General features: G+C 48.6%; 3 protein-coding genes across 3 annotated transcripts; 2 read left to right on the plus strand and 1 right to left on the minus strand.

Moving 5' to 3' along the window:
- Positions 1–76: 76 nt before the first annotated feature.
- HD556DRAFT_1344408 (uncharacterized protein) lies at positions 77–9,087 on the plus strand. Its single transcript, XM_041302204.1, has 31 exons — positions 77–212; positions 270–435; positions 489–1,093; positions 1,146–1,163; positions 1,215–1,238; positions 1,287–1,400; positions 1,448–1,497; positions 1,546–1,710; positions 1,759–2,277; positions 2,330–3,181; positions 3,234–3,252; positions 3,303–4,421; positions 4,472–4,523; positions 4,581–4,609; positions 4,659–4,800; positions 4,850–4,991; positions 5,037–5,187; positions 5,239–5,276; positions 5,329–5,533; positions 5,586–5,630; positions 5,680–5,772; positions 5,830–5,848; positions 5,901–6,107; positions 6,160–6,218; positions 6,268–6,440; positions 6,494–6,904; positions 6,960–6,999; positions 7,051–7,120; positions 7,181–8,605; positions 8,655–8,710; positions 8,763–9,087. Exons 3-31 carry the CDS (start codon positions 524–526, stop codon positions 8,925–8,927), a joined length of 6,972 nt encoding a protein of 2,323 aa, XP_041163943.1. The 5' UTR covers positions 77–212; positions 270–435; positions 489–523; the 3' UTR covers positions 8,928–9,087.
- Positions 9,088–9,842: 755 nt separating this feature from the next.
- Positions 9,843–11,111, minus strand: HD556DRAFT_1230901 (uncharacterized protein; the record flags this gene model as incomplete). Its single annotated transcript, XM_041297381.1, has 2 exons — positions 9,843–10,399; positions 10,472–11,111. 2 exons carry the CDS (start codon positions 11,109–11,111, stop codon positions 9,843–9,845), a joined length of 1,197 nt encoding a protein of 398 aa, XP_041163944.1.
- Positions 11,112–11,553: 442 nt separating this feature from the next.
- HD556DRAFT_1454839 (uncharacterized protein) lies at positions 11,554–13,932 on the plus strand (the record flags this gene model as incomplete). Its single annotated transcript, XM_041308109.1, has 10 exons — positions 11,554–11,655; positions 11,709–11,738; positions 11,789–12,092; positions 12,145–12,457; positions 12,506–12,735; positions 12,783–13,057; positions 13,113–13,421; positions 13,475–13,610; positions 13,664–13,794; positions 13,849–13,932. 10 exons carry the CDS (start codon positions 11,554–11,556, stop codon positions 13,930–13,932), a joined length of 1,914 nt encoding a protein of 637 aa, XP_041163945.1.
- Between the last annotated feature and the right edge of the window lie 126 nt (positions 13,933–14,058).

Genomic DNA, 14,058 nt, shown 5'->3' on the forward strand with positions numbered 1-14,058 from the left:
CGAGGCCAGTGACTTGACTGAGATGCCCAAAGGTAGAACGTTCGAACAGTGGAGAAGTCCTGTGGTGAGTCACGTCGCTGACAGTGCGAGGGCCGCTGATCAAATGGGGTGGTTGAAAATTATATCTCCGCCGATTCGCTGAATCTTGGGGTTGTCTCCTCCTGTCACCTAATTGCGTCTATCAAAAAGCGAGTGCCATTGTTCAAACCAGCGTGCGTATCACGACAACATTAATTTTATTGCATGCGAATAATCCTCATCAACCTCAGGTTAGAAAGACCAGGACAGGTTGCATCAGAAACAGATCTCACACGACATTGCCTTCAAAGGATGCGTATCAGCTGGCAATCGGCCAATTGAACACATCCTGTGAAGCCTCGTGCCGGAAGAGCTCTATTAGTACTCCTGAATCAGTTCGTTGCATCGATTGTGTCTGTAGGTCCCCCAGGCACCTCATAGATAATCCTTTCACTTAAAAGGCGCCACAGCTAGAAACTGTGGTACTTACTACTAGTAACCCAACATGTCTCAACGCCAAAGTTGTAGATTTTTTAACTCGCCAGGCGGCTGCCGCCGTGGCAAATCTTGTACTTTTGAACACAGTCAACCAAATGCACGGCATCGTGGAGGAGACGGAAGACCGTCGTCACCGAGCGCGTCTTCTAGCGGATCTCCTTCACGACGCAATGCTCAAGGCCCTCAGCGCCAAATGTCACCGTCAAACCCACCTCCTCGAGGAGTGTGCCGAATCTTCTGGGAGACAGGTCGATGTTATCGAGAGTTCGGCTGCCGTGGTGCACATACCCTCCCGCAGGGTCAGGACGGCAGGCGAACTCCGCAGCCTTTCGCAATCTCCACACAGGCTGCGCAAGCTTTCATTGCCCCATTCCTTACAGAGAAAGGTCTATCAAAACTCGTAGGAGGTGGTACCGACGGTTATTTCCCTCAGGATGCTACAACGTCTCTGACTCCGTCGGAGACCCAAAGCCGTTTGAGGAGATTCTTCAGAGAAGACTTTCGATTCAAGACTGCACCTGAGATTTACGGCTTTCTCATCCCATTGTCGAGTGCCAATATTCAAAATGATTCATGGGTGGGTTTTTAGACATGTCGTGCAACTCGTCTTGATTAAATCTTGGATCCAGACTCAAGAAGAAGGACAGGTATGCTGCTGCTACCCGATCCAATCTCTGTGTTGACGATGCTTATTCCAGTTACTACTCGAAGCCTTGACTTCGGTGCGTTCATTGAGAGTCTTGTGATGCATACTCATCCGAAATTCGCAGAACACTGGTCGACTTCGGGTCGCCGAGATAGTGACTTGGCCCAGTATTTCCCCAAAAACAGCAATGAGTCGCGAAATTCTTTCATTCCAGAGAGGGCTTATCCCCCTGCTTAGAGTATGTCAACATATTAAACGCCCGTGCTAATGTTGACGTTGTTGCAGTATATGTCTTCTGACTTCGTTGTTCAGAGCACTTTAAGGACTCAAGCAAAGTATGTATCTTCGATTCGTCGTGACGCATCGCACTGAGCTGCCGTTAGTCAACTGTACATGACGGTTTTACAGAACCTTCCAAGTTTTGCAGATGCTGTCGAGAAGTCTATGGACAGCATCATTGCTTCCCATTCCTTTAGCGACCCGGGTGCTTCTGGAAAAGACCCTGTTGACGCGCAGGCGTTCGCATCCATTGCTGGTGTTCTGCACGAGTAAGGAACTGTCATTACCTTCATTATCATTACTGCAATTCGCATTAGGTTTCTGATTCGCTTCAAGAACGCTGTTGCGACATATCCTCGGCTGGCACCCTTGGTCATGAACTTGCAGAAATGGTTTGTAGAGTGGAAGACTGGTGTCCACGCCAATCCGCCTTTGTTCAATAATTTTCTTGGAAGCTTGCAGCCTACCGTACGAGACCTGATCGTTCAAACTCTCAACGAGAAGATCCACAAGCTGGTTTCCATTGTTGAACGGGAACAAGGAAAAGAAATACGTCCTGATCGTCAAAAAAAGTCCGCCCCCTCCAATGAGGGCATCCTTGCTGCTCTTCATAGTACATATCAAGGCCCGGGTGCCTTACGTGAAAGTGGACCTCGTCATGATAATGACCTTGAGAATATCAGCGACATTCGCGTTGCTCCCACTCATGACGAACTCATGTGCCGCATCCCCCCGTTCCTACCTGTGAACTTCTTTGGTGCTCCTCATCCAGCACCTATGGAGAGCATAGAACGCTTGCTCGACATCCAGTTCAGGCTTTTGCGAGAAGAGTTGACGTATGTTGTTGTCTGGTTACTCTTAGTTGGGCGCTGACTGAACTTTGTGCAGTGCGCCTCTACGCCAAGCTGTTCAGCTCGTCCATGATGACCTCAAAACACAGTCGCGCAAGAAGACGAAAATCGCAGAGCTTCTAAAGAACAAAGGAGGAAAGTACCGTGGCCAGGCGGACACACAAGACAGTCTCATGTTTAACGTCTACACTGGCGTTGATTTTGTGTCGCTCGTACCTGACTGGAAAGGTATCTCTGCAAGTATCGTTGTTGACGCGCCCCCGGGCCGTGCGCGCTCCAATAACTCCCATATGCGAACTTCATTCTGGGAGAGTGGCAAGCGCCTTTCCCAGGGCGGCTTGATCGCCCTTGTGTGGCAATCTGGCAATGATATCTCTGTACACCTTGGGGTGATCGCCAGCTCCCTCAAAGATATCACTGATTGTGTGAAGCGCGATCCAGATCGCGTGAAGCTTCGCATCGTCTTCTTCGACACGAAGTTGGAGTTGCGTATTCTGCAAGAGCTCAGGAACACTCAGACGTCTGGACAAAACATCAAGTTGTTGGTCGAATCCTCCGTCATGTATGAAGCCATCCGACCATTCCTCGAAGCTCTGAAAGGCGAACCCGAGGAAGTCCCATTCCCGCGCTATCTAGTTCACCGACCACCGGGATTCCTAAATACTTGCAAAGTGGAGCCTCCACGTTACTCAACGATGCCTGGCTTCGCGTTCAATCTTTCATGTCTCTTCCCCGACAAGACAGACGTAGAGGACTTGACGCTCTCAGCGACAGATTATCAATCTATCGAAAATGCACGTGCTGAGCTGCGACGGGGTAGCCGCCTTGACCCAAGCCAGGCGGATGCAGTCGTTGATGCACTGACAAGAGAGGTGTCCTTAATTCAGGGGTGAGTGTGTCGCTCCCAATGAGTATGAATGATGACCTGACGGTATGTTCAGTCCTCCAGGGACAGGAAAGGTGACAACTTTCACCCAACCAATTGAATTGCTCTGATTCGCACATCCTAGAGTTATACCGGTGTTGAGTTGCTCCGTGTGCTACGAGCCAATGGTATCGGCCCCATCTTGATGATTGCATTCACAAATCACGCACTGGATCACATGCTCGGCTCCGTGCTGGATGCAGACATCACCAAGAAGGTTGTTCGTCTGGGTTCTCGCTCGGCGGATGAAAGAATTTCGCAATATTCGATCGAGACACTGGAAAAGGTGAACAATGAGTCTCGCCTCAACAGAACATTTTCCAGCAAGCGCAGGGAACTTAAGGAGATCCAAGAAAGTATCAGGAACTTGATGTCCAAGGTCCTGATAGATGACCTGGAATCGAACTCCACCGAAATTATGAAGTATATCTCAGTCTTGCATCCGGAGCACTCCGGATACCTAAATGCTCCGCAAATGTGGATTCAGAACATCAAGTCCCTTTCCAGCGACGACGACGACGACGGTGCGGGTGAATGGCAGCAACAGGGCCGACGAGGCAAGACCTTTGCCAAGGACATGTCATTCTATGCCTTTTGGAGGGACGGATCTGACTTGGATTTCATCGAAGCTTTGAATAACGGCTCATACGCACCTTGGAAAACTGCGCCTCCGCCTGAAGAAACGACAAGTAATAGGTTTAATATTTTAGAACAGGATTCTTTGCCCGAATCGGATGATGAATACATGACGAGCGAGGAGCAAGATGACGAGTCGCCCCCTGAAGACGTGCCGGTTGAGGACGCTTGGATGAACGTTAAGGTCAAGCCGCCATCTCCCGAACCTGCTAGTTCGAAAGAAGTCCCTGTTGCTCCCACTAAAGCTCCCGATGCCTCCACTCTCAAGCCTGAACCTCGTGACGATGCTGGTCTGGGACAGGCGGACTTCAAGGACCCTGAAGGATTTCTCGAAGCCCTCGGATGCTCGCAATGGCCTGTCGTTCCTATTTCCAGTCGCCCCTTGAATGAACTTCTTGAAGATGTCGGCGACGTTTGGACGATGAGCAGGGCAGAACGGCAGAACTTACATCATTTCTGGGTTGAAAATACGCGCATAGAGTTGGCTGAGACACAGACAGGCGAGTTTGCGCGCCTTCGCGAGCTTCACGAGGGTATACTGCGAGAATGTAACGAAGGCCAAGAAGAGGTGCGTGGCTGTTTCACTTCAGCCATCAGCTGATTCGAATAGTTGTTTAGGTGCGTCGAAATTTACTGCGCAACATCGATATCATTGGTTGCACCACGACTGGTATGTGTGTTTTCTACATTCAGCCAAGCATCCCACTTACAACGTGATATTCACTAGGCGCAGCAAAGTTGGCCACGCTCTTAAAGGTCAGCGAATGAGATTGGCGTTGCATCGGTCTAATCTGAGCTCTTACAGTGTCTGGGTCCTCGAGTTTTGCTCGTTGAAGAAGCTGGTCAGGTTCTGGAGGCTCACGTGCTCGGAAGTTTGGTGCCCTCGATTGAACACCTAATTATGATCGGTGACCCCTTACAACTGCGGCCGACACTCAACAATTTCTGTGAGTACTTCATGATGAACATAATATATGTTCTCTGACATCTAACTAGCGATGTCCATGGATAGCCAGCGAGGGCGAGATCTCTACAGGTTTGACATGTCTTTGATGGAACGTCTTTCGAGCTCCGGACTTGCGATGTCTCGAATTGATGTACAACGCCGAATGCGGCCTGAAATTTCGAGTTTGATTAGGTCCGTTTCTTCTTAAATATCAGGCGCATGCTGATTCTCTATCAGGAACACGCTCTACCCCAGTCTTGATGATCACGATCTCGTCCGCCACTATCCCTCCGTCCGAGGCATTCCGAAGAATCTGTTCTTCGTCAGTCATAACCATAGGGAAAATGAGGGTGCGGAAGACTCCGCCAGCAAGTACAATTTATACGAGGCAAGGGTCTTTGTCACCCTGATGACTTAGCTGTTCGCTGATCCATAACAGGTAAAAATGATTCGCGAACTAGTACTGTATCTATTGAGGTCTGAGCACACAAACCCCTTCGTAGTTTGATGATTAACATGTTTTATTCAGGCAAGGCTGCTACTCTGAGGAAGGTGACATCGTGGTTCTTTGTGCCTACCTTGGTCAGCTTGCCAAGCTACGAGATGCCCTTGCTAACGAGGTGGCGATTGTGATTGATGAACGCGACCAAGCTGCTCTTGCTGACCACGAGGGAGATGATGAAAATGATTTGGGTGGTGGGACCACGATTGAACATGTACAAGTCACGAAAAGGGTATGCATTGTTGTTGCGGGGGAGTCTATTTGTGTGCTCAATCAGTTTCTAGGTTCGATTGCGTACCGTTGACAACTATCAAGGCGAAGAGGGGAGAGTAAGTATCTATATCAGTCTTACTCCATTTCCTGAATGTTTCCTCCTAGATCGTGATCTTGTCATTGGTTCGAAATTCTGGAGAACTGGACGATGAAATTGGGTACACGAACGGAATCAGACCTAGCATCGGTTTCCTAAAGGTGAGTAAACAGGGATATAACTTCGAGGTGCGCTCTAAAATCCGATTTCACGGACAGTCTGAGAACCGCACGAATGGTAGGCTGCTTAGTGATATAATGGTGTGGCACGCTGATCATCGTGCTATTAGTGGCTTTGTCTCGTGCACGCGAAGGTCTTTTCATTTTTGGAAATGCTGCCAACCTGTCCTCCAAGAGTAAAATGTGGCGGCATATCATCGAGGAACTGGAAACGAACGAAGCCCTTGGTACAGCACTCCCTATCGCTTGTCATCTGCACCCAGAGACACTCGAGTACGTCTCCGAACCAGGTCAACTACCCCAAATAGCCCCTGATGGTGTGTATGATCGCTCCTCCAACTCGAGCAATGCATTGAATCACATTTTCAGGAGGATGCATGCGACCCTGCGACTTCCGTTTGAACTGCGGTCACATGTGCCCATTCAAGGTGACGTTCTCCTGTTCAGTGTGGCATATGATATTAACATTTCTTTTAGTGTCACAGCGATGATCAGAAACATGCTTCCGTAACGTGCGTGCAATCATGCACGAGGCTTTGCACAAGAGGCCATCCATGCACCAAGCAATGCTCTTCCACATGTGGCGATTGTTTCTTCCCGGAAGCCAATGTCGAACTTCCGTGCGGACACTTGAAGGCTTCTGTTCCATGGTGTGTCCTAACCATATTCAGCGGAAAACTTAATATCAATGCTTTATTTCTAGCCACGAGATCAGCACATTGGAGAAGGTCTACTGTAATTCTATGGTTGACAAGCAACTGCCTCGTTGCGAGCATACTGCTCGTATGGCATGTTCGACTGATCCAGCCACTTATCTCTGCAAGGCTCCATGTAACGGGATCATGACTTGCTGCGGAAGATCATGCAACGCAAAGTGCCACGAATGTCAGCAGAAGAATGCACCTACCGAAGGAGAACATACACGGAGGACACAGCATACTGCTCACCCTTGCGAGAAACCACTTTTCTGTGAACATCTGTGTCAGGATGCTTGTTCTGACGACCACAAGCACACCGTCGCCTGTAAGAAACCATGTAGACAAGCCTGCTTCCATGCCCGTTGTAAATTGCCGTGTTCGATGCCTTGTGCGCCGTGTCAAGAGTCATGCACATGGTAATTGACACCTTTCTAACTTGGTTTCCATATTTTCGCTGATTGATATCCTTAGGAGCTGCCCACACCATTCCTGTCCTGTACCATGCGGTTCTGTCAGTGTGCTAGCTTCAGCCGTTTCGTGCTTTCCTGATACTCCATTTTAGGTCTGCGCAAGATTGCCCTGTGACGTACCTTGCGACAAAATCTTGCATTGTGGACACAAGTGTCCTTCTGGTGAGTGACAAATCGCTGCCTCGAAACCTCGTGCTCACATCGCCCTTACATCGTGGAAAGTTTGCGGGGAAGACTGCGACATTCAAATTTGCCCGCAGTGTGCTTCTGATGACAAGAAACGCCATGTCGTCGATTTCATCTTGCAGCGCACACTATCCGAAGTTACACCGGAGTTGAACACTCTCGACGAGATGTTGATTACCATTCCCTCATGCAAGCACACGTTCACCGTAGAAACTCTAGATGGTCACTGCAGTATGAATGATTTCTACGTCCAGAACGAGTTCGGACAGTGGCTTCGCATGCTTTCCCCCATCGGATTCAGAAAACCTCCTACATGTCCAACATGTCGTTCACCCATTACAGCTCCCAGATATGGTCGCATCTTCAAGCGAGCTGATCTAGATATCTTGGAGCACAATGTTGCCGCCCGTATGTCTCGAGCGCTTCACCAGGTCCAAACTGCCATTCTCCGTATTTCTGAAGACGAGATGAAGGCTGCGGTCATCCGTGATGCAGCTACCATCAAAATTCGCCCCTCAAAGCTCAAGGGGTCCAATTCGCAGGCAAAGGCTCGTTCTGAGGAGTTGATGTCAAAGAAGGAGGCCCCCACCTCAGAACGCGCCCTCAACTCTGCCAACCCGTCTTTGCATGCTATTGATTCAGCGGTTGGCCGAGTTTGGGGTAGGATTACCCACACGCTATTCAGTGCCTACAAGGAGGCAATTATAGTTGCCGAGACACGCTCTGCCCACCTACATGCTTGGGAGTCTGCATTTTCATCCCTGTACCACCGTGAATTAGCCGCTCTTGTCGACAATCCAGCTCGTACGCCTGTTCGGCCGCAGGAAAATGCGATGAGGCTTGCGAGACTGCAGGTTGGCCAGCCGCGTCCGCGAGCTGATAGACGGTTCATCGTAGAAGCCTTCTGGTGTACGTTGCATATTCGCCTGACTCTGATTGCTCTGGGTCGCACGTGGCTAGAGGAGGTGGGCAAGCGCGAAGCCGACTATCCGCTGTACCATTTCCAGCTATGGGCGAGCTACGTCAAGTTTATGCTGCAGAGTTGTTCTCTCGATGTGACCAAGGCTCTTGAGCTCGCAAGGAGCTCTGAATCACACCGACAGGTCACCAAGACTTCTCTTCTCCACATGCGTGTCGAGCTGGAGAACTTCCGGTTTGGCCTATACATGTCCAACAAACTTGGGACCATCAACGATCAACGATCAGAGATGGTAGAGGCTGCGGGACAGCACGGCCATGAGGCGCAGGAATTTATGAAGGATGTAATCACAGATCATTTCGCAAACAAGGTCACGCCATCGCGAGAGGAAGAGGCTTCCTGGCTTGCGGAGAACTTTTCTGGTGCTGCACAGACGATTGTGGATGAATGGAAGGCCATTAAGAGGGCCGTCGGTAGATTCACGTTTTATCAGGAAGTCTCGTTAAACGAGCAGATGGAAATAGTGCAAGCCTTCAACTTTGGTAAGGTTGTTATTCTTGAAACTGCAGATCCTTTTTCACGGTGTTACAGGCAGCACTGGACACTTCTACAACTGTGAAAATGGTCATACGTTTGTGATTACTGAGGTGACGCCATTTGAGTATTTGGTTTATTACAATGCTAATTCATGTCTCGCAGTGCGGAGGAGCCATGGAACGTAGTTCCTGTCCGGAGTGCGGCTCTCCCATAGGAGGACAGAGCCACAGTCTCGATCGTACAAACACCAGAGCAGCTCAGTATGACGAGCTGGCTCGGCAAGCGAAACCCCGTATACCAGAATCCCCTTGGGCCAATCCTCATTAGAGAGCGCTTATGACTTTGACCGTCGCAGAATGCATATGTACAAACAGGTATCCTAAATGTAGTCAACTGGCTAAACAGCTTTCTATATAAATGCTTCGGCGTTGTAACACTTACTCTGAGAAATCCACGATCTATCTTCTGCATTCGTATTTCGACGCATGAAAAGTTCGCAAGTGGTGATATATGGTTTGGAAGTATCCTATGGTACTATCACTTGATCCGCAACTAATGCACAATCAATGGGTACCGGTAATGCACAATGCAACTCAAAGCTCACAACTCTACATATATTTCATTCGGAACAACTGTAGAACAAGTATTAGCATATGTTCAATAAGCCTGCCAAATTAAATATTCAAAATCGACGCTGTGGTGCACCAAAGTAGGTCCGATACAAATATGTGTTGTTGTGATATTATTCAGCAATAAGTGAAAATTGTGCATTTCCCGTCGAATGATAGTACAAGTTTGAATCATGTCCATTCGTTCGGGCATGCCGAGGAGCTCATCGGTAGAGTGAATGACGGTGTTGAAACAGGAGAATCACCAAATCAGCCGGAAATGTTTCAAGATTGTCATCCCTCATGAGGGCAGTCTCATTCTGTACTCCAGAAAATCTCGACGAGGAAAATTTCGAATCTCGGGAGAATATCTATTGTCGGACATGTGGTGCATAATAAAAAGTAGTCTATAGAAGTGGAACAGCTACAGGAGTGGAACGTTGCACGAAAGGAAATGACGGGTTACTCAGCTTCAACAACGTCATATCATAATGTCAGAACTGTCAAGTGGTATGATGGAAGTCTTGTATCAAGTGGAATCCCGTTGAATGAAGGATAGAAAATCATCCTTAAAATTTTCCCAGGAGCTGGCAATCTCAGTGTCGAACCTTCATAGACGAATCAAAGTCAAACTTCATAAAGCATAAGCGACAATAGTGTCAACGCACCACGGCCAGCTCTTTTTGTCCAGCAAATTATTGTCCAGTAGTATGCGACTCAAAAAGCCCTGTTCGATTGCAAACAACCAAATCTTGAAGTTCAGCTTGTAGTTGGTAGTCGTGTAGTTGTACCGGAAAACCGACGATTTGATTGTCTTGTAGACGGTGCCCATTCCGTGTTGTACTCGTTCCAAAGCCCAGCCGTTGTAGATAACGGGATCGCACTGGAAAATGGAAGAAGAAGGGTTTATTTGTGGACGCAAAGCGACCCCACGCGTATCCAGAGGCAGTTTCCAGGTATAACGGTCTCCGACGGTGCGGTCTGTGAAAGGATAGAAGGCAGAATTTTGTGGGGAAGTGCCGGCCGGTAGTGTGGAAATCCATGCGAAGCCGCGTTCGCCGTACTTGATCACCACGGTAAGGTCATGCAGCGGTCTCGCCCTCCAAACTGAAAGAGTATCCCTCTTTTCAAAAGTCGCCACTGGATACAGAGAATAAGCGGCATCGAAAGCTATGAAGTTCATAACGCAGGCTGTATGCACATGTGCAAGTCCGTCGTAATCAGAAATCAACAGACTAATATTTATAATATTTCGGGACTCACTAGAATGAAAATTTATGATGGCATCGAATGGGCTCGTCTCGCATGCTATAATTTGGATCTTCAAAAGGCCATCTGGACCACGTTTCTCGATTGTCAGTACAGATTCGACTCCTCTGATTTGGTAGTATAGTAAGAGCTCGTCATCTTCAGGTGTCTCGTCGCGGATTTGAGTACCATCCCATTCATCAGACACGATTTCACGGTAATCCTGAGGTTGAGTCGAGTCTGGCTTGAACCTATATCCTTCTCTTTCAACAAGATAGTCCAACACTTCTCTCACGTGCCCTGGATGCACGTAAAGGTCCATGTCAGATTTGGGATAAAACGTCCGATCCAGAAATTGAAGTGCGTTGGAGCCCGCAATAAGCGTCCCGGTACGCGCCTGTAAGCTGCGAAAATTGAGAGGTTCGGAAAGATACCGAGAAAGATGCCGATGGATGTTGTAGGCACGATGAGAGAAGTCTTTGGATGCAGCATACGCGGCACGACAACAGCGACCAATGCGCACAAGCGTGTGGGGCGAGATGCAAGAGAAGATGGCGTCATAGATTGGAGCGCGACCGAATAATTCGCCTACTGCGCATTCGTGAGCAAGCCGAGGTTGTCGTCGATTGGTGTGTTTGACTGGGACTTGCGACATATCGCTGTAGAGTCAACAGTCAGTATCTGAATCACTCGCAACTGGATGAGGATAATGCACCTTCGAGTAATATTTGGCAAGTGGGTTGTGGTGGGTAGGGTAGATGAAGGTAGACAAAGCTGTGAAACTTTTGGTAGAACGTACTTTGTAGTCAACAGCCTTGCGCCACGGCGGCTCTGATACGTATGATATCCGCATCATGTTTATTTACGAATTCGCGAAGTGGCTATGGAGCCTTGAGGCTTGAGATGAGCTATATATCGAGTGCTGAACTCCGCGCCACGGTGGTTGTTTACAAGTAGTTACGTATCCCCGACTCCCACGTATGATATACTGTGAATTCGGCGTTCCGAGTTGCCGCAAGCGCTACTGCTCACAGTAAGCACAAGCAAAGCGTCAAAGCCGCATTTATCTCCCATATTTCCACGTCGATTGAGGATCTATGTCTCTGCAGGGTTTGATTTCTGGATCTGAGTGTGCTGTACCGCTGAACCCGCTGTCGCAAGTTCTGAAACACACAGAAGGAGACAGAAGTTTGCAGCAGGTCTGTTAAAAGTGCCAAAATCCATAATTGCATCTGACAACAACTGCGAACAGGATCGTGTAGCTGGTCCTTCATCCTCCCGAGTCAGCTTTCATTACATTTTACCGTGAGATGTATTCATGTCATCGATCAGCTCCAACACCTTCCGGGATCTGCTCCAGCCCAAGCCGCAGAACAAGATGTCGCAATGGCACGTCAGTTCTTCGAAGGACAGCAAAGATCAGGCGGCCCTGCACTTGTTGCACCTCCGTATCTTCATCCGGCAGAACTTGCTCGCATGGCGGAAATGAATAGACTTCCGGAACTCAACGAAGCATGGAGCAGGGAAAGATATCAGCCTCTGATACAGAACAATGTTACCCAAAGCTCATGGGCAAATGAATTTAGCGGTGCTCAGCAACAGCCCATCAACGGTTCTGCCATGCAGATGCCTGAAAGTGAGTTGTCCTGCGTAAACTTCTGGATTTTGAGTCAACATTAGGCATACAGCTCAGAGGCAGCAATTCATTGGTTCACATGGAATGTATGGAACATCCATGGGTTTGTATGGGAATATGGGACAGCCGTTCTTCCAGGGGTTCAATGCTACTCCCCTGAGTGCAGACGCGAGTAAAGGGAAGGGTAAAGCCCGCGAAGCTGATTATGAAGCTGCATTTGCCCAGTACGCTGCCTCGTTGCAAAATCAATCAGAATCCACCTCTAGGATTGTCGAATTGGACGATAATGCAGCTGCTTTAGAGCAGGCCATGGAGAACGTCAAACTTGGAGATACTGAACTGAAGACTAACGGGGATTTCAAGGAGTTCGTCATCTTATTATCATTATTACGTGCCTACTTAGTTTTCTGTAGCGTTTGGGATCACCTGCAAAACTCGGATATACCACCTCCCGCACAAGATATCGGCAAATGGGAAGCACAATTCAACCAGCTCATGAGTCGTGATCGCGAGGAGCTGGATCAAGATTACTCTACAGCCATGCAAGAAGCTTGGAATGACGGATTGGGAAATCTTAATGAGAGTGCCCTCCAATCCAGGTATAACGATGATGGGATGCCCATTCTGGACGAATATGTGTTCGGTGAGTCCGATCCGATACATCACGCCCTCGTTTGTCAAACTGTACAGAGTCAAACAACAAATATCTTGATCCATCTTCGTCCCCTCGGTCGCCACTGAGCGAAGCCAAAGCTTTTTTGGAGCAGGGTGGTTCGTTATCTGAAGCTGCTCTTCTACTCGAAGCTGCTATCCAGAAAGGAGAGCTTGGCGAGGGCGGATATGAAGCCTGGATACTTCTAGGCGAAACCAGGAACATGGATGAACGCGAAGACCTCGGTTTGCGTGCATTGATCGAAGGTGTTCGCTTATCAGAAGCTGCCAATGCCAACGGAGTAGGCATGCTGGTGTGTATCATCTAGAAACTTCTTCCAGCCCACTCTCGTGACGCATTGTTTACAGTCCTTGGCGATCTCATACACCAATGAGCAACATGACCGGGCTGCTTATAATATGTTATTGCGATGGCTAGGAGCACGTTTTCCCGATTTCCCGATATCAGATGAGATCCGAAGAGCTGTCTCTTTACATTCAGCATGGGACTCGCATGATAAGCTTACAGAAATCTTCCTTACCCTGGCACGACAGCAGTATAACCAAGGGATTGTCGATCCTGATACTCAGATTGCCCTTGGTGTGCTATTTTATGCAGCCATTGACTACGAACGTGCGAAGGATTGCTTCGAGAGTGCCCTATCACAGCGTCCTGGGGTACGAGAGTTCGGGCCGCTGACATTCCATTGTGACTGATAAATGGCGATCAGGATTACGTACTCTGGAACCGATTGGGATCCTGTCTTTCCAACGGGAACAAACCTGAGGAAGCCCTTGGAGCGTACAGGGAAGCTTTAAATTTGCGCCCTACTTACACTCGTGTTATTTATAACGTTGGGGTGGCATGTGTGTCTTCTGGTTAATCCCCTGCACATGTTTTGAGCTAATCTCACACGTAGGTCTTAACATAGGAGCGCACAAAGAGGCGGCCGAACACTTTCTAAGTGCACTTAGTATGCAGGAAACCACAGGCGGTGGTCAAACTAGTGATCAGTTGTGGTTGACCCTGAGGCGTGCCTTTATCTCGATGGTGGTTATATCCAGTTCTATCTTCTAGATGACATGCTGAACCTTACCGTTCCAGGAGCGCAATGATCTTGCGGAGGTGGCTAAGCCTGAGAACCGGTCAAACTTGGATTTCTTCCGGCAGCAAGGGTTTGATTTTTAGTGATTTGTCCCCAGATAATTTGATGCATAGACGCCACACGTAGACCGAAATCGGAGTTTTATTTGCTCCTTGTATTCAATCAGTGACACATAACACCATGCTGCTGTGTTCGTTGGCTCAAGTGCT

This window comes from Suillus plorans (genome assembly GCF_016647745.1).
Source record: "Suillus plorans strain S12 chromosome Unknown HD556scaffold_10, whole genome shotgun sequence".
NCBI lineage: Eukaryota > Fungi > Basidiomycota > Agaricomycetes > Boletales > Suillaceae > Suillus > Suillus plorans.